General features: G+C 37.0%; 2 protein-coding genes across 6 annotated transcripts; one reads left to right on the forward strand and one right to left on the reverse strand.

The window, feature by feature from the left end:
* Nucleotides 1-763: 763 nt before the first annotated feature.
* Nucleotides 764-9,544, reverse strand: ccdc87 (coiled-coil domain containing 87). Of its 4 annotated transcripts, none has more exons than XM_055190582.2 (20): nt 9,412-9,544; nt 7,556-7,588; nt 7,324-7,475; nt 6,994-7,244; nt 6,739-6,892; nt 6,572-6,665; nt 6,415-6,497; nt 6,137-6,285; nt 5,944-6,064; nt 5,687-5,869; nt 5,013-5,132; nt 4,574-4,689; nt 4,045-4,174; nt 3,837-3,937; nt 2,164-2,279; nt 1,999-2,030; nt 1,728-1,883; nt 1,526-1,640; nt 1,150-1,292; nt 764-1,070 (listed from the first exon to the last, which is right to left on the reverse strand). In XM_055190582.2, the coding sequence occupies exons 1-20, from the start codon at nt 9,437-9,439 to the stop codon at nt 828-830; spliced, it is 2,520 nt and encodes an 839-aa protein (XP_055046557.2). In that variant the 5' UTR covers nt 9,440-9,544; the 3' UTR covers nt 764-827. The 4 variants fall into 4 exon arrangements, with proteins under 4 accessions (XP_055046557.2, XP_055046556.2, XP_055046558.2 ...); XM_055190581.2 differs by having other exon boundaries at nt 6,739-6,913; XM_055190583.2 differs by having other exon boundaries at nt 6,739-6,913; nt 7,556-7,595.
* Nucleotides 9,544-19,933, forward strand: irf5 (interferon regulatory factor 5). Of its 2 annotated transcripts, none has more exons than XM_055190593.2 (10): nt 9,544-9,683; nt 11,353-11,461; nt 12,190-12,312; nt 13,746-13,932; nt 14,680-14,705; nt 14,795-14,822; nt 15,488-15,886; nt 16,125-16,514; nt 16,602-16,720; nt 19,464-19,933. In XM_055190593.2, exons 2-10 carry the CDS (start codon nt 11,411-11,413, stop codon nt 19,650-19,652), a joined length of 1,512 nt encoding a protein of 503 aa, XP_055046568.1. In that variant the 5' UTR covers nt 9,544-9,683; nt 11,353-11,410; the 3' UTR covers nt 19,653-19,933. The 2 variants fall into 2 exon arrangements, with proteins under 2 accessions (XP_055046568.1, XP_073724912.1); XM_073868811.1 differs by lacking the exon at nt 9,544-9,683 and adding an exon at nt 9,713-9,731.
* Nucleotides 19,934-20,759: the final 826 nt, after the last annotated feature.

The raw sequence follows: 20,759 nt of genomic DNA on the forward strand, positions 1-20,759 counted from the left end.
CAAAAAAATAAAATATAAAAATAAAATAAAAATGTTAAAATAAAATTAAATATTAAATATTAAATATTAAATATAAAATAAAATAAAATATAAAAATAAAATGAAATATAAATATAAAATTTAAAAATTTAAATATATATATATATATATAAATAAATAAAATATAAAAATAAAAAATAAATAAAAAATATATTAAAATAAAATGAAATATAGACGTTTCATCGGACGCACGTGATACACGTCTGGACCTTACTTCCGGTTTCGTTTTTTAAGGTCTGACTAGTTGCTAAACTGATCTCTTGAACAAATGCCTCGTCGAAATTAACAAATGTTTTGGTTTCCTAGGTAATCTATGTGTTGTTTTTTTGCTTGTTATATAAATAAACTACGTTTAAAGGACTTTGTTGTTATTTATTATTAGTGGAGTTTACCGGAAGTTACGTGCAGCCGCTTGTTTATGTTGTTACTGCTGAAACGGTCTATAAAAACAAAATGAAATATAAAAATAAAATAAAAAATTAAATAAAATGAAATATAAAAATAAAATGAAATATAAAAATAGAATATATTTTTTATAAAAATAAACTTAAATATACAAATAAAATAGAATATGAAAATAAAATATGAAAATAAAATAAAATATAAAATAAATAAAAATCATCCCAATGTCAAAAGTGTCCCAATTTATCTGAATTTACTCTATCTCTAATTTACTCAAATAGACACACACCTTAAATGTCTACAAAATGAAAATTCAACAATCTATAAAAAAACATAAATCTTGTTTTATTTGCATGTCTTTTCACATGTACATGGGTATAAGAGTTTCAGGTATTGTTGTAATTGGCTGTATCTCTCATCTCTCTTGATTGAGACTGTCGGATACAGTCCTGCATAGTTTCATGGTTAAGAGAGTAAAGTTCCTGGTTGTAGTTTAGAGGAGGCAACCTCCCAGGTAAAGCTGTCGGTCCCTGTGCAAACCTCTCCAGTGAATGAACCCTCCTCTCCTGTTGCAACCAGTACAGCATCTCGATACGATCCCAGCGCATTTTATCCTTGTACGGTCGACCCTGCGACACATTAAAAACAGCCGAAATAAAACCTAAACATATTGTAGAATGCATGAAGTTAGTGCTGTGGAAAACTCACCTTATAGGTGATGCTGTCATTAAAACGGGTTGTGATGTGGCCAATGGTCTTGGACAATTCTTTATCAACAGCTGAAATTTGAGAGCTGAGCTTTTCTCGGCAACTTGCCTCCTCCATTCGAGCAATAGATGAACCGTGATAACCTGTATACGCATGTGTTTTGAGTACAAGAAAACAACATTAACAGCGCAAAGGTCATGGGTTCGATTCTAAGGGAATAAAAGCATCTTTCATATAAATAAATATAATGTAAAAGTGGTTTATTATAATAATAATAACAAATATGCTATATTATTACTTGTATTACAGATGAGGCCATACAGTGCACTAAATATGTATATGTATAGGTGGTTCCGAATTCAAATGTCTCATGTACCTTGCTGGAAAAATCTGCAGGGGTCAGATGCCTCCCTTTCGAAATCCTCCAACCTAGACAACAAAAGCTCCCTCTGCTGGATCAACCGAGCAGCCTGCTCCCATGCATCGATTGCCTGAGGGCATAAAAACACGCACATCCTGCATGGCCAGATGTTCAACGTGATGGAATGCTGGGAGACGTTCATTGTTATCATTCCTACCTCCGGCAGATGGTCCCTGTACTCATAGGTGCTGTATTTGATGGCCATGTCTAACCGCTGTCCCTCTGGTAGGTAGAGAGCGTTCCAGATTTTCTTCAGCCTGGCCTGCACCTGTTCTCCATCCATCTCTCCAAAACACATACTCTCTCCCTCAGACTTGAAAAAAATTTAAATTGTGCTATTTATGTTTAAGTAAAAATTATACATTAACATCAACAGCTACATGAAGTGAAAGAAGAAGTCAAATATTAGGGAAAGAACACAAACTGACCACATCCTGTGTTTTCTCATCTGGATTAGTCTCTGAAACACACAGCATACAAATCTATGTCCATTCATGTCTTCTGGGTATAAAATAACAATTCATTTTCTTATATGTACCAGTATTTCACACAGTAAACTGCTAATTGTTTATTAAATGTAAAATAAGGATTGCCTTCCAGTTCTGGATCTTTTCCCAATCCTCCCATCTGTATGGTGTTGACATTCCAAAATCCAGGAACATATTCCTGCTTCACTTTTCTAAGTAAATTAATCCTTTCTTGCTGCCTCCTGGAAAAGATAGCATGCATGTAAAACCAAAGCAAGGTTTATCTTAAAGTACATCTCTAATGTTATTTAAATCATATAAGTATACATACTAGAACTAAGTCATTGTGTTTTACCAACTGCTGACCTCAGCACAATCAGAAATTGTTTTCGGTCAATTTTTGGGTGAAACGAATCTATGTACACTCACCTAAAGGATTATTAGGAACACCATACTAATACTGTGTTTGGCCCCCTTCGCCTTCTGAACTGCTTTCATTCTACGTGGCATTGATTCAACAAGGTGCTGAAAGCATTCTTTAGAAATGTTGCCCCATATTGATAGGATAGCATCTTGCAGTTGATGTAGCTTTGTGGAATGCACATCCAGAGTACGAAACACCCGTTCCACCACATCCCAAAGATGCTCAATTGGGTTGAGATCTGGTGACTGTGGGGGCCATTTTAGTACAGTGAACTCATTGTCATGTTCAAGAAACCAATTTGAAATGATTCGAGCTTTGTGACATAGTGCATTATCCTTCTGGAAGTAGCCATCAGAGGATGGGTACATGGTGGTCATAAACGGATGGACATTGTCAGAAACAATGCTCAGGTAGGCCGTGGCATTTAAACGATGCCCAATTGGCACTAAGGGGCCTAAAGTGTGCCAAGAAAACATCCCCCACACCATTACACCACCAGCCTGCACAGTCGTAACAAGGCATGATGGATCCATGTTGTCATTCTGATTAAGCCAAATTCTGACTCAACCATCTGACTGTCGCAACAGAAATTGAGACTCATCAGACCAGGCAACATTTTACCAGTCTTCAACTGTCCAATTTTGGTGAGCTTGTGCAAATTGTAGCCCCTTTTTTCTATTTGTATTGGAGATGAGTGGTACCCGGTGGGGTCTTCTGCTGTTGTAGCCCATCCGCCTCAAGGTTGTGCGTGTTGTGGCTTCACAAATGCTTTGCTGCATACCTCGGTTGTAACGAGTGGTTATTTCAGTCAAAGTTGCTCTTCTATAAGCTTGAATCAGTCGGTTCATTCACCTCTGACCTCTAGCATCAACAAGGCATTTTCACCCACAGGACTGCCACATACTGAATGTTTTTCTCTTTTCACACCATTCTTTGTAAACCCTAGAAATGGTTGTGCGTGAAAATCACAGTAACTGAGCAGACTGTGAAATACTCAGACCGGCCCGTCTGGCACCAACAACCATGCCACACTCAAAATTGCTTAAATCACCTTTCTTTCCCATTCTGACATTCAGTTTGGAGTTCAGGAGATTGTCTTGACCAGGACCACACCCCTAAATGCATTGAAGTAACTGCCATGTGATTGGTTGATTAGATAATTGCATTAATGATAAATTGAACAGGTGTTTCTAATAATCCTTTAGGTGAGTGTGTTTGTGTATTACAAATAATGCATGTGAGAACTTTAGCTCCTTGGTGAAGTACATTAAACCATTCAAGCATTTTTATATTGTCCATAATGTGAATAACTGAGCACACATGGAAGGAGAAACCATGCAGAATGAACACCAGCTGTTGTTTAAATGATACAGACCTTCTCCTCTCCTTTTTCTGCTTGTGTGCCAGCTTCTTTCTCTCTTCCTCCTCATCCTCGCTGTCATAAAGGTGAAACATCACTGACAGATAATCAGAGTCCTTCAAAACCAGAGCACAAATAATAAAGCCTGTTTAAGCTTGACAAAAACTTAAAGCCAAAGAACTTCAGCATAAAAACACATATATATTCTTATCACCAAACCTACCTGGTTGGAAATGTGGTTAAGGTAATCATCGAATGATAGTTGGCACTTCCACCAGTTAAACCAGGCTCTATATGCTCGAGTGGTCTCATCCACAGGCCTCTTCCTGTTTGATGCCATCTCCATTCTCTCGCTGCATAATGTCAGTATCATTAAACTTAAAAGCTAATGCAGAATTAATTGTATTTATTTATTAACACAATTTTAGCATATTCATGGAGGGAGCTGGTTTGGCATCACCGATTTACTCGTGTTTGGACTCCAAATAGATACATTTAAAGGTAAAAGAATGAAATTCATGTATGCACTACAATTTATAATTGTAGTGGCTGTTGTGTTTTTTTTTTCAGGATTTATATGCCATCATTTGATTGGAGAGTGGCGGACATAGGAAAACCGGATCGGGAAAGGAAATCAAACTCATCGAATCAAGTGTTTTTTATGTGACTTGAACAAGCAACCATCCATTAATCAGGTTTATTTTATGCAGAAGGGGAGTGAAGGAAATAAAGTAAAAAAAATATTCACATACCTGTGAGATATGCTGTATGGGTTGGGCCTTATTAATGATGGGTTAAACAGGTTTTTATTATTGCTTCTGTTCAGGTAGCACGCAGCATTAGTTGGGATAGGTTCAATCCTGGGGTCCTTAACAGACAAAAAGACATTCCCTATGACAATTTAGCTGCAAAAGCATATACATATAAAGGTTTTATGTACACTACCATGATCACAATTATATTCTGATTAATATAAAGGAAGATATTTTGAGGCATGTTTGTAACCAAACCGATCAGAAGCCACACTGACTTCCATAGCATTCTTTTTTCTACTATGGATGTCAATGGGGCTTCTGAACGGTATCTTCCTTTGTGTTCATCAGAACAATTTAAATGTATATCATTTTTTTTTTAATTTCAAGTTTTAAAGAAAATGTCTTACAATGCACAATGGAAAGAAGCACAACTTGCCTCATCAAAGCTAAAATACTTTGTTGAAATACTTTTGGATAGTTCCTCATAGACTTTCCTCATTTCTATTTTGTCTTCGACCAAGTTCTGATCCATTCGAGCGAGTGACGCAGAGTCAATCTGAAATGTTTAAATAATTATATTGATAAGTCCAATGTAAACCCCTATGGAGTTCATAGTGTTTGCTATTCATAGTGTGATATTTTCAGACACTCCACCATCATAAGATACACAGAAAATGATATATAAAATGTGACCTTTGGACCACAAAACCAGTCATAAGGGTAAATTTTTTTTTAAATTGAGATTTATACATCATCCACAAGCCGAATAAGTAAGCTTTCCATTGATGGTTTGTTAGGTTAGGACAATATTTGGCCGAGATACAACTTTTGGAAAATCTGGAATCTAAAGGTGCAAAAAAAAAAAATATTGAAAAAAAATGAATTTGAAGTTTTCCAAATGAAGTCCTTAGCAACACATATTTTTTAAAATATATTTACAGTGTGAAATATCATGGAACATGATCTTTTGGCATTTTTGTCATTAAAAAAATTATAATTTTGACCCATAAAATGCATTATTGGATATTGCTACAAATATACCCGTGCTCCTTATGACTGGTATTGTGGTCCACATATGTCTTCAAAGTGCCTGTCATAATAAAGTAACACCTCTGGTGGGTACATGTTGAGTTTAATGTTCTCTAGAAGAACTCGGTCTGACATCCTGGCTGTTGCCATGTGCACGATGATTTGAGGTGACGCCGCCATTTTTACCACGGCTCCTTGTGGGTGCTGAAGTTTCTTTGAAGGAGCTTTATGCTTCTCCTCCTCCTCCTCCTCTTCCTCCATTTTCTACAAAGATAAACATAGGTAAAGGCTGTGTGTGCCTGTGTGTGTATGATCCATCATGCCGTTTCATCATGTACCTGTAGTCTTTCTTTGAGCTTTTGGAGCCTGTTGGAATCATAGCTGCAGTGGGCCTTGATAAGCGGTGGCAGATCTGTCTCACAACTGGAGTCGTTGTCATAATCGCTGTCTTCCAATAACCTAAAATTTAAAAAGATCTATTTACCTACAATTCATGCATTAACATAAGCATATGATTCTTAGCAGTCCGACCTCTTTAAATCCTCTCTGGGGTGGATGTGATCCTTCAGGATGGACTCAGTGGATAGAAGGACCAGCAAGGATGCAGACCGGGAGAGCGGTGCTATATCCAGCTCCTCCAATAGTGTCTCCCTGGATAAGTCTGGCATGGAATGACATCCCTGAATTATGGGACAAATTGTAAATAATATATGAAATATAATGTAAAAGTAATGTTTGCTCTCCATTTTACAGATAGATACTAGTGTGGATTACTATAAAGTTAGTAAACTATATCGGATCTTGGTCACCTTAATTCTGACAAATCGGTTTTGATGGGGATTCTCATCCTTGTCTTGTTTCTGTATACTGGGAGGCGAGCTGACTGTTGAACCTGAGCAAATACACAATTACTTCTGATATCACATCTTAAACTATCACTTTAACGTGTGTTTTTTAGAACCATACATTTGGGATCTATCTTGAAGGGGATGGCGTCTTCGTGCCGGGGCAGGAGATCATACACACGCTGCAGATCCAGCTCTCCAATGTTCTCCTCAATCTGAAGACAAGAGCATCCACATTAATATGCATGTTTCTGGCTCTCGGAAAGGCGAATAAACGCACAAACACACCTCCTTTAGATCATCAGTCTTTTCCCATTGTTTAACGTGGAGATCATGTTTATATTGCCTAGTGGGCGTGTTCCTCTGTAGTGCCACCTTCTGTTCCTCTTCAGATGATGGTTTAATTCGCCTCGCAGCTTTAATTCCCGAAACAATCCTACATCTAATGGAGCGAACATTTAAGCTACAAAACAGATACAGTTACAGTCAATTGTGTCACCATAAATGCCACACCATGTGATCATACAGAAATCAAAAGCTTACAGGTTGGTACAGTCTGATGCCATCTGAGCCACCAGTCTGCTTCGGTTGGCGTAGTCGCTAAAGACCCCACGCCTCCTGAAAGTGTCCATCGAGAGCAGATAGTGCAGAATCAGCTGCTCGCAGACGCGCAGAACCTCGCTGAAGGTCTGACAGCGCAGCTGCAGGTTCTCCTCATGGGTCAGCGTGGTGTCGACAGACGGGATTTTCAGGTCCTGCCAGATCAGACCCAGCTCACCGGTCAATACTGTTGTCTGCATAAATAAACAATAAAGAGAGGGGGTACAATAAGCACATTTTTGGAAATTGGTTTAAAATACTTTAGACACTAACCAGAGCCTGTTGGTCTTCATGGGTGATGGTGTAAAGCTGTGATATCTGGCTAATTCTTTCTGTAAGCTGTTCACAAAGCTCAGACAAAGAGGCTGGGGTGCTTTTATCCTTTTTAGGGGATGAAGATTTTGATTTCACCTCTTTGGACCTGTCTGGAGAGGAATGTATAATGTTGAAATATTGTAATCATGATGTCAAATACAGTATATGAATGAGGGAATGAAATACAAACCTGCCATCCTATCAGTGTTGATGTCCATGTGACCTGCAAACTACTTAGATTTGTTATGCAGAACAGATCTGGCATATTCAAATTAAGCAATTACAATTAAATAAACTGGTAAATCTGACATTATGTCTACTGTATGAGCAATTTCTGTGATTAAGAGCCAACACCACTTCTTGCACTGTCAAAAATACATAATAAAAAAGGCAATGGCTTCACAAAAAGACTCAAGAGAAAATCAAAGAGAAAATGAAAATGCTCTCTGAAGTGATAAATAAACTTCTAATGTTGTTGTTTTTTACAGCAGAGTAAAAGTGAAACAGATGCAACATTGCGCGTGCAATTAAATCTGATTTATGTGGCACCACAGAGACGTACAAACAGTACTTGTTACAAAATAAATAACTAATTTAATTACGGTATAAATTACTAATAAAAAACATCGACGGAGTAGTCTTTTGAACACCAAAGCCAAAATCGTTACAAAAATACAATTTATCAAAGTATAACTAGCCGAATGTTTTCACAGCGCCTCAGTAGCTCTTCCTGCGCGCTCGTGACCTAACAAGTCTCGTTGCCTCGGAAACCCTGGCCGTTCTCAATCCGAAGGCTGCAGCCTACAGAGGTCGCATAACTAGGCTGCCTACGTCATCAAGACTGTGCAATTTCAGAATATTAACAATTATAAAGTTGACTGTTATTCTTGGTTAATCGTAAATTGTGGTAAAACGTGTATGACTTGCGAATGTAATGCTCATTTAACTTAAATAAACCAAGGCTTAATGACGTATGCAGCCTGCATGCGACCTCGGCAGGCTGCAGCCTTCGGATTGAGAAACGGCACCGTCAGGTCAGGCACTACGTCATTACGCAATTCTGGAATCGACTGCTTGCTTTTCTAAAAGCAGCAAGATTTTTTTTAATCTTCTGTATTTAGTATTTATTAGGAGAAAGCACGGATAATGGAAAATATATTTGGGATCAATAAAAAAAAATATTCCGTTAAGCATGTTTGGGAAAAACTTAAACCCTTTTTTGCCTGTGAATTTGTGGAAAGGAAAAATAAATTATTTTGTACATATTTAGAAATATAACTATAGCTGTATAACCAAACTTTTTTTTAGAATTTTAAAATTGACTTGAAATTATATTTAAAAAAACAAACATTTTAATCCTAAATGCATAAAATGCTTTAAAAACACAGGAATTTGTGTACATTTATGTACATTTAAATTTTTTACTCTTTTCTGGTTAATGTTGCACATGTAATATCTCTTATTCTAGTAGCATATGGTATACAACTTTTGACTGTTAATGTTTTGTCTTTTTCAAAATTAAACTTGTTAAACCAAAATTTCCAGGCGTGTCCTAGTTGTTTTGATGATGTGTCAGTGGTTTGTTAGACTTTATCTTAAAAGGTCAATTGACTATGTGATATACAGCAGGCATTATACTTTTGCCCCAAAATGACGATCTAAAGTTAAAGTGCATAGGTATCGAGTCGACAATATTAAAAATATGTAATATCAACAGAAGGGTGTCAGAGCTCACCTAGTGAACAAATAACTTAAATAATTGCAGTTTAAAGTCATACAGAATACGACATACATAAAGTCGCCCAAAAAGTCTCATCTAAGCAAATGCCACGAGCAATATTTGTGTATGTAAAATGTGTGTTCACAACTCAAAAGTCAGAAAACAATTCTTCCCAACGTGCATATATAATGTAATACAGTAAAACAAAATCTGAAAGCAATTTAAAAAAAACAAGCCCTATAAATTACATTATGACTGTTTTTATTTTGCTACACGCTACAGCATGTGTAACTGGCTCACTGTGTATATATGAAAAATGAACGCACCACTTCCGTTTACATTAGCCCCTGTCATCCGGAAGGGTGGTACCTGTTCTACTTCTGCAAATACAACGTCTTGTGTCGTCTTGTGCCAGTCACGTCAAAAAACAACATGGATATGAGAGGTTGTTCAGTCTTGTCCACGGACTTTTGATATTTCCTTTATCCTCACCTGTACCGGTCAGGTAAAACTTTGTAGGAGTCAATCTCGGAATCGATTCCTTCAGAAAGATTCAAGTACGCAAGATTCACGCTTTGGTCCTTGTCGTAACTTGCAGGTGAGCGCTTTCTGGTCATTTAATCAATTTGCACCTGTTATGTTGAAGGTATGCGCTGTTTTTTGATATTTTACCATAACTATACCAGTCTAATGCTGTTACAATCAGCGTGTTGTGTGTTATTGATAGGTAGGTGATATCTGCGGCGCGTTATTGAGGCGTCCGTGCAACATTAAATGTGACATTGGGTGATTGTCCTTTCATTGAGCATTCACACGCGTTTTCTAAGTGTTTTGTTAGTATTTGGTGATTGATTTTTGTGGTATATTTTGTGTTTGTAGACCTCCAAAGCTTTATGGTGGACAAATTCCTCATGTAAGGTCAACAAACTGATTTATTATTAGGATCCCGCCTACACTAACTTGCCAACGTGACTTTATAGCACTTGATTTGCTTTGTTCCTTATATCAGTGCAGAATAAAAAAAGTGAATAGTATTTGGTTTGAACTTCCTGAAATCTATGACATCTTTTGTCAACTTCTTTTAGAAAGTAAGTCATTTAGAAAATGACATCTCATGACAGTTTAGTAAGAGCTAAGATCAAGTTTCACAGCCTTATTTTATTTCTGTATAGTCAGTAAACCAATTAGAAACCGTTAAATGGGTTCTAATGGATTTAAAGTTTATAATTAGTATTGGTTTTAATGGACACTATTGGTAAAGTGGATTATATTGGTGGCGAATGGGAACCAATAGTGCACCATTAAATCCTACTGGAATAAGACCGAAAACACACTACATAAAGGAATTGGGTATGGTTTTAAAGGGGACATATCATGAAAATCAGACTTTATCCATGTTTAAGTATTATAATTGGGTCCCCAGTGCTTGTATCAACCTAGAAAATGTTAAAAAACATCCAGTCACTAAGTTTTGGTGAACCATTCTCTGCAAGCATGTGAAAAAAGAGGTAATTGAAATGTGGCTCCCCTTGTGATGTCAGAAGGGGATCTTATTATAATAATATTGCCTCTTAATCTGCACTATCCAACCACTGCACTGCCATTTAGTGCAAATATCAACTCATTTGCATTTAAAAGGACACACCCAAAAAATGGCACTTTTTTAACATGTTATAATAAATTATCTATATGCTATTTTGAGCATATACATCAAATGCATACTCTGGGGACACCAAATATTTATTTTACATCTTTAAAAAGTCTTCTGAAATGTCCCCTTTAAAAGTTAACAGCCAATAGTTCATAATGGTATTTGTACTGAAAACCATTATATTTGTTTTGTTTTTCAGCAGGGAAGTAAGAAAGTGGTAATGTTGCGTTCACGTTTGGCTCTCATTGTGCTCCGTCATGTTGTCGTTTTATTTACAGAGGTAACATGACCTCCTCGCTGCTGAGCTTTTTAAACCGAATACCTGCATACTTTCTATTTTCCCACGAGCACCTGCTTTGATAGCAGAGATTTGATTGAAGACTCGGCAAAGGCCCGAGGGCTCACCTCGTGTCACATTTATCACCGCACCGCTTTTGTCCTAAAGATTTCTTCAACCTTTTGCCCTGTACTCGGGTGAAGCATTTTTTTTTAAACCTGTTGTGGCCTGTGACAGCATCTCTTTTTGTACCATCAACTTATAAAGGATGTCTTTTACTATTATAAATAACAGTTAAATTCCTACTTTTACAATTATCTAATAATTTTTTTGCCACAGCTCACACTTAAAGAACAGTTGACCAAAAACCCACCTATTCGGACCATTTTCCAGCACCATGAGTGGTCAACCACGTAGGATTCGTCTGAAGCCGTGGCTGCTGGCACAGGTGAAAAAAGTTATCTTCACCCCATTTTGTCATTATTTCTGTATTTTATTAAACAAAAAAGGAGATTTTTTTTGTGCTGGGCAAAGATTAATCGCGATTAATCGCATACAAAATAAAAGTGTTTTTTGGCATAATATATGAGTATGTGCTGTGTGTAATTATTATGTATAAATAAATACACACACATTCATGTATGTATTTAAGAAACATTTACATGTTTATATATATTTATTTATATTTTTATATATTCTATATTAAAAAAATTTAAAAAAATAATATATAAGTAAAACAATTCTGAAATGAATATATGAATGTGTGTGTGGTTAAATGTACACAATTATTAGACACAGTACGCGCACATGTATTATGCAAAAAAAATGTGTTTTGTATGCGATTAATCGCGATTAATCTTTGCCCAGCACTAGATTTTTTTATATAAAATGTAACATTTTGTATTAATTTTATCCATCTGGCCGTTGCACATTGCAAAAAAAAATTTAACAGATTTAAATTTTAAAATGTGAAAAAATGCAAGATAAAACGAGCATAAATATACTGATGACTCATCGTGCACCGAATGAGTTTTAGCCCAATTAAATTCTTTCTATTAACGAGAGCCCCTCCCCTAAAACTACCTGCAGATGACTCGCATCTAACAGTTTAAGTTAAAGATCATTTTAAATATTGACTTTCTACATTAGTTAAGTAAACAATCTTCACTCCACCAGATTAACAGCGGGAAATACCCAGGGTTACATTGGCTCAATCAAGAGCGCAGGTTGTTCCGGATCCCGTGGAGACATGCCACCCGTCATATGCCAACGCTGGAAGAGGAAAACACTATTTTTAAGGTGAATACCCGTGCTGTTTTGGTAATTGAATAAAAAAACCTTTTTGCACTGCAAATGACATTGGCCCTAGATCTTTTTCTGATATTTTATAAATGCTAGAAACCCTCTTTCATCCCCACTGCTTTTTATAATCTTTTCGTAAATGCAATAAATTCCCCCATAAATGCGAGTGCTAATTTTGGAGTGCAAATCTTTATACTAAAACACCCTGCAGTTTCACTCATACTCATAGGATTTATTTATTACTAATAACAAAAGAAAGTGATTGATTTACATGTCAACTGTAGTTGCTTCTTAAGATGTGTTAAATATAAAGCAAATAACAAGTCATGTAAATCTGTATATTTAAAGCTTCCAATGAAATGTCTTTCAGTAGAATTTCATTGGCCGCTTTAGAGAACTAAAAAGGGATTGAGTTTCAGTTCCACTTGACTTTATTATTGCAAACTCGAAAGTTAGAGGAAGCACAGACGTTTGTATGTCTGTTAGCTTTGAGGTCCATATGGTGGGTCACTTCTATACATTAACAAAAACACTTTATAAGGAAGTTCAGAAAAGCGTGGTCTTGTAATCTAACCATTCTGCATGAAAAGGCCTCTGTAAATATAGCTGTCTCGTGACAGTTTTTGCAGTATCCAGGGTTCCCACGTGAATCTGGGGGAAAAATTCAAGACCCTGGGAAGTTTTTGAAAATATACATACATAGATACAGTTCGTTGAAAGTGCTTGAATCTATTTTATGCAATAAGTTTTGTAGAAAAATCATCTCGGTTACATATGTAACCCTCGTTCCCTAAAGGAAGGGAACGGAGACGTCACGTCGTGACTGACGAATTGGGAACCGCTTCCCAATTCGTCGGTCACGACGTGACGTCGTAGTGACCGACTGAAAGGGAACCATATAATTCCCTGTGTAGTGTAGGATAATATCATAAAAATTCTAGATTTTTTAAGTCTAAACTGTTCACTTTAAATGCTTATATCTTCTGTATGCAAATGTTGATTCATACCAAAATGCTTTTTGCATACTTGTGTTTGACACATAAAAACGTGTCTGGTTACGTATGTAACTGTTGTTCCCTGAGAAGGGAACGAGACGCTGCGTCTCCCTTGCCATACTTCCTGCGTCTCTGTAACGCCGTCTTTGGCGATATTTCAGATAGCGATATACTTCCTGGCTCCCACGTCACCCTGTCTTTGTTGTTAAGCCTCAGGTTGAATTTGATATCGATAAAACGAGTATAAATATACTAATTACTCATCCTGCACTGCCCAATCAAATGCATTCTATAACGAGAACCCCTCCCCTAAAACTAACAATTTATAATCTGGGATGTGATCTAAAGCCTAGTTACTATTGAAAATGAATAAAATGCTTTCATATGTCATGCCAAACATCTTTCCTGTGTTAAAATAAATTGTGGTCTCTGCAGGCTTGGGCTCTGGAGACGGGTAAATACCAAGAAGGGGTGGATGAGCCAGATCCAGCCAAATGGAAGGCCAACCTCCGCTGTGCCCTTAACAAAAGCCGAGAGTTCAGGCTTCACTACGATGGCACTAAAGACACCCCAGTCCAGCCTTATAAAATCTACGAGGTGTGCGACCAGTCAATCAATGGAGGTAATGAATGCATGCAGTAACAAATACATTGACCCAATGCTGCTTATTATAGACGGTTTCAGCAGTAACAACATAAACAAGCGGCTGTCGCGGTCCGCACGTAACTTCCGGTAAACTCCGCTAATAATAAATAACAACAAAGTACTTTAAACATAGTTTATTTATATAACAAGCAAAAAAAACAACACTAGATTACCTACGAAACCAAAACATTTGTTATTTTCGACGAGACATTTGTTCAAGAGATTAGTTTAGCAACTAGTCAGACCATTAAAAAAACGAAACCGGAGGTAAAGTTCGGATCCAAACGTGTATCACGTGCGTCCGATGAAACCGTCTATATAAGTTGCTCTGATATAAATAAACAGCAAAATTAGTGCAAAATCTGTAGGAAATTATATTTTTGTTGTACTGCCACTGTGTGAAATTAATATATAAAAAAAATTAGGATTGCACCGATACAAAATTTCTGTGCGGATATTTGTTTACTTGTATGACATCTACCGATACCGATAATTTAGATTTTCATTAATTGTTTTAAATTATGTTGTGTTTTTACACCCCTTTTTATTGCTAGAATTGTTTTTAAACAATCAGCTATCTTTTGATCGTTCAAAAAATGTGTTTTATCTGCCGATACCGATTATAGGCCGATATATCGGTGCATCCCTAGAGAAAATTACATTCAATGGGATTGCTTGTGAAGAGATAGACGAGCCTATAAATCAAGTCTTTTCTTGATTTTAGATGCAGGAGAGGATGAAGAAGAGGAAGTAAGTGTTGAAGAGCATGTTACATTTAAATTCATAACACTATTTTCACAACTGTCTTTATATTAATTCAATCTCTTTATTTATTTTAGCTGACAAATTTTGTCAATCTCACCATTGGTAAGATTTCTTCAAAAAAAGAATTTGGTATTTCTACCATTTTTCACATTTTCAGGACTAAGTGTAAATTATTTAATGAATTTTTTTAAAGGGACACTCCCCTTTTTTTGAAGGTAGGCTCATTTTACAGCTCCCCTAGAGTTAAACATTAGATTTTTACCGTTTTGGAATGATATTACACAGTGCCTGAAAATAGTCCCCTTGGTTACTTTCAATAGCAGGGGACTATTTTCGGGCACTGCGTAATATCATTGCGCCTCATGCAGCCATGTTACGGCAGCAAAGTCCTTGATTATTACGCCAAAATGAGAGTATAGTTCCTAGCCATATCTGCCTAGAAATCACAACTTTTAATTTTCCGTCAGTCTTAGTACACAATGTAACTACAGAAGAGTCCATTTTTAAATAAGAAAAATATCAAAACTCTTTAGTCATTTTTTAGCGCAATGCTAATGGTCTAATCATATTTAATGGATTATGCTAAGCTATGCTAAAAGTGGTACCGCCAGCCCCGGAGATCGGCTGAATGGATTCCAATGCGGTAAAGGTCGGATGTTTCACTCTAGGGGAGCTGGAAGGTGAGCCTATTTTTAAAAAAATGTGTAGTGTCTCTTTTAATGAAATATGTAAAAAAAAAATTGTGTATGGGGCTTGTTCATCATCAGACCCTAGAGCTGGCGAACCTCCCAGCTACCCTGCGTACCCTCCCAGAGTCGACGTACCTTTCACTTCTATCGGCGAGGGCTTTATTCCCACCCACCATAACCGTCCAATCAACCTCTTAGATGTTGTCCATAATAACCCCAACGGAGCTCCTCCTATGGCGTCACATCTTGCCCAACCTCCTGAATTTCCCAGTCATCCGATCAAAGTGGAGCAAGGGACGTACGGCGGAGGACTCGGGAACGATCTTGTAATGGGTTCTGCGGGCATCCCGCCACCTGTCCTTCAAGATGTAGTCACTCATCCTGTGGACACCCCGATGCAAGAGGTCCCAGCCCAAGTTGAAAACCAGGTCAATCCGTGCATCGCTGAGCTGCTGAGCAGTCCTCACATGCTGCCCTGTAAGATCCTAATACTTTGTTGTGCAATTATATTAATGGTGCGATTTAGGTGACATCCATTATGCTTATAAACAACCTAGTCCTACCTGATCTTTTGAGTAATGCTGATGTTAAATGAAGGTGTGTACAAAACCACTAATAGCCATAATAAACCAAGTCACGTCTGACTAATGCTCACCGTGTTGAAATTTCAATTGTTGGATTAGTTACTCATTCCTACTGCTTTCTTCTCCACCAGTAACGGATCTTGACATCAAGTTTCAATACAGGGGCCGAACAGCCGGTTCCCTGACCGTCAGTAACCCCCAAGGTTGTAGACTTTACTACGGTAACCTGGCACCCACACCGGAGCAAGTGGAGCTGTTCGGTCCGGTCACGCTGCATCAGGTGCTGTTTCCCGGAACCGCGGAGATCCAGAACGAGAAGCAGAGGTTTTACACCGATCATCTGCTGGATGTGATGGATCGAGGGCTGATTCTGGAGATCAGGGGACAGGATATTTACGCCATCAGGTTATGTCAGTGTAAAGTGTACTGGTCCGGGCCAGGCGTGCTGGAGCAGGGTCCGCCCAATCCCATCGAACGGGAGAAGAAGATCAGGGTGTTCAGCCTTAACAACTTCCTCCAAGGTGAGATCAGATAAATATTAACGTATACGTTTGGATGCATTATGTGATAGATACGCTCTTACTGTAATGGTTCTGTATTTGCGTTAGGTCTCATTCTGTATCAAAAAGGGGAGACGCCCACTCCTCCTCCTTTTGAGATCTTCTTCTGCTTTGGCGAGGACTGGCCAGATAGAAAACCAAAAGAGAAGAAGCTCATCGTTGTCCAGGTATTGAAATTATATTCAAATAAGTGGAAGTATATTAGTTGTCTGTTTAAGCAATGACGTATTTAAGATTGGTTTTATGGTAAATGCACGTTCCATTAATTGGTATGGTGCTTACAACACCAAGATCATGGGTTTAATCTTAGAAAAACACAAGCATGTCCCAAATGCATTAAAAGGGACTTTTTTAAAATGTAAAACAAATATTTGGTGTCCCCAGAGTACATATGTAAAGTTTTAGCTTCAAATACCCAACACATCATTTATTATAACATGTTAAATTTGCCACTTTGTAGGTGTGAGCAAAAATGTGCCATTTTTGGGTGTGTCCTTTTAAAAGCTGATGAAATGCAAACACTGATCGGCTGCAATGGTGTTTGTTGAAATTGAAACTCAGTCGATTGTTTTTCTCTCTCTGCACTAAATGGCAGTGCCGTGGTAGGATAGTGCACATTAAGGGGTGGTATTATCCCCTTCTGACATCACAAGAGGAGCCAAATTTCAAATTTTTCACATGCTTGCAAAACTAAGTTACTGGGTTGATCTTTTTCACATTTTCTAGGTTGATACAAGCACAGTGGACACAGTTATAAACATTGAAAAAGTCAGATTTTTGTAATATGTGCCCTTTAAAGGGATAGTTTACCGAAAAATAAAAATTCTGTCATCATTTACATGTTCTTTCAAACTTATAAAGGTATAAAATACTTATATTTTGAAGAATGTTTGTAACCAAGCAGATATGGGGCACCACTGACTTCCATATCAGGAACAAATAATACTATGGGAGTGAATGGTGCCCCAGATCAAAACATTTTAAAATATCTTAATTTGTGTTCAACAAGACTTAAAGGTGCGTAAATCATGACAAAATGTTCAACCGTTTAAATTTTCTTTATTAATAAATTAATTCAGTCTAAAAATATGTGAAAATATTTTATAAAAAATTCATTCAGTCTAAAAAGATGTTTCTTGATATTTTGATTTTTTTTTGCACCCTTAGATTCCAGATTTCCAAATAGTTGCATCTCGGCCAAATATTGTTCAACCCTAACAATACATAATTTTTGATCATTTTCACGTTTTCTAGGTTGATACAAGCACTGGGGACCCAATTATAGCACTTAAACATTAAGAGAGTCAGATTTTCATGATATGTCCCCTTTAAAGGGATAGTTTACTGAAAAAGAAAAATTCTGTAATCATTAACTCGCCCTCACGTTGTTTCAAACTTATAAAGGTATAAAAAAAGTATATTTTGAAGAATGTTTGTAATCAAGCAGATTTGGGGCACCACTGACTTCTGTAGCAGGAACAAATAATACTATGGGAGTGAGTGGTGCCCCAGATCAAAACATTTTAAAATCTCTTAATTTGTGTTCTGCAAGAAATTTATATTGATTTGAAATGACTTAAGGGCGAGTAAATCACGACAAAATGTTAATTTTTGTCGACATGTACAACCATTTTCATTTTTTTATTAATAAATTCATTCAGTCTAAAAAGATGTTTCTTGATATTATGATTTTTTTTGCACCCTCAGATTCCAGATTTTCAAATAGTTGTATCTCGCCCAAATATTGTTCAACCCTAACAATACATCATTTTTGATGATTTTTTTTTACTTTTCTAGGTTGATACAAGCACTGGGGACATAATTATAGCACTTAAACATTGAAAAAAGTCAGATTTTCATGATATGTCCCCTTTAAAGGGATAGTTTACTGAAAAAGAAAAATTCTGTCATAATTAACACATTGTTTCAAACTTATAAAGGTATAAAATACTTATATTTTGAAAAAAATTTGTAACCAAGCAGATCTGGGGCACAAAGGACTTTCATAGCAGGAACAAATAGTACAATGGGAGTGAATGGTGCCCCAGATCAAAACCTTTTAAAATATCTTCATTTGTGTTCTGCAATAAATCTATAAATTTGAAACGATGAGTAAAACATGAGAATATGTTCATTTTGTTCATCTCTTTTAGGACATGTGCAGCCGTTTTAATATATATTTGTTTTATTAATAAATTCATTCAGTCTAAAAATATATGACCCTGGACCACAAAACCATCATAAGTGGCATGGGTATATGTGTAGCAATAGCCAACAAAACATTGTATGGGTCAAAATTAAGTTAAGATCATGTTACATTAAGATATTTTGTAATGTCCTACCGTAAATATATCAAATGTATTTATCATTAGCAATTTGTGTTGCCAAGGACTTCATTTGGACAACTTTAAATGCAACTTTCTCGATATTTCGATTATAATTTTTTGCACCCTCAAATTTTCAAATAGTTGTATCTCGGCCAAATATTGTTCAATCTTAACAATGCATCTATAAAAAATTGACTTATTCAACTTTTAGAATTGACCCTTATGACTGGTTTTGTGGTCCAGGGTCACATGTAGTGGACATGTAGTTAATAGATGGCCTTTATTTGTGCTGTGCATTTATATACACAAATATACGCCGGTTTAGTTTGTTAGCCAAGTAAATTTAGGTTAGGATTAGGTTTGTGCAAATCCTGGGTTTTGGGTACCATGAAAATCGCTTGTACCAACGAGGCCTGTTCACACTGGCTTGGTTTTGTCAACTAGAGACTAATCCTGTAACCCAGAGTTTGTTTAACCAGGTGTTACAGCAGTTACTATAGATTTTAGCATGGTCGAAGGCTGACCAATCAGCATCAGATCTCCAGGATTTAAAAGACAATCACACATTTTTTTCTTCATCTAGGTCGTTCCCGTAGTCGCAAGAATCCTTACCGAGATGTTCTCAGGCGAGCTCTCCTGGTCTACAGACAGCATTCGGTTGCAGATCTCCAATCCTGACTTGAAAGACCAGACGGTGGAGCAATTCAAAGAGCTCCACAGACTGTTGCAAAGCCAAAACGCTCAACACACCTGGCCACAAAACATCCACTAACTGGGACTTCACCTAGAAATCACCATTACTCATCGCTTCTCTACTGAAAGAGGAACACGTTTTGGCATTTTTCCACGAGCGTTATGCAATGCTGAACACTGAGCTAAGAGTTGGAGGTCCTTTGAACACTGGAGTATATATATAGGTGACCGAACGTCTGCCTTGCTAGAAACGCAGCCAAAAGCATTTCTAGTGGAGATAATTTCCCCCCATGAATTTGTTGTTTTTATTGTCAAGTGTTTAATGTTATATTTCAATAAATACCATTGCAGTATTTTAAATGATTCCTACTGGCCATGATGTTTTCCACTATGATTGTTCGGGCATCTACTGAAGACATCACAGTAGCAGTGCATAAGGTTGTAAGTTCAAACCCATATACTTAAACATGGTTCCCACACCTGGTTAACTTCAAATTCAAGGACCTTTCAAAGACTTTCCAGGTCTAATACCCTCAAATTCAAGGACTAAATGTGAGGACACATTACAAATGAGAGCATCGTGTTACCTTTAATATATACATTGTTACAGTTCCCTTTCGAGGGAACTCGCGCTGCGTCACTGCGGTGACACTTTGGGGACGCCTCCAGGGATAAGTGCGTCTGAATGTGTATATCAAATTCAACCAATGGTGAGGCTTACTGACAAAGACAGGGTGACGTGGGAGACAGGAAGTATATCGCTATCTGAAATATTGCCAAAGACGGCATAACAGGGACGCAGGAAGTATGGCAAGGGAGATGCAGCATCTCATTCCCTTCTCAGGGAACAACAGTTACATACGTAACCCGAGACGTTTTCATGTGTCAAACACAAAAAAAAGCAAAAAAAGCATTTTGGTATGAATCAACATACAGAAGATATAAGCATTTAAAGCAAACAGTTTAGCACGTGTGCTTAAAAGTGTACAATTTTTATGATATTATCCTACATTACACAGGGAATAATATGAATTTTTTTTAGAAAACTTTCAGCACTTTCAATGACCTGTATCTATGCATGTATATTTTTAAAAACTTCCCAGGGACTTTCAAGGAAAACTTTCAAGGACCCGTGTGGGAACCCTGCATATAGCTTGAATGCAGATTAATGTAATGTAAACGTAAA

This window comes from Misgurnus anguillicaudatus, chromosome 1 (assembly GCF_027580225.2).
Source record: "Misgurnus anguillicaudatus chromosome 1, ASM2758022v2, whole genome shotgun sequence".
Lineage (NCBI taxonomy): Eukaryota > Metazoa > Chordata > Actinopteri > Cypriniformes > Cobitidae > Misgurnus > Misgurnus anguillicaudatus.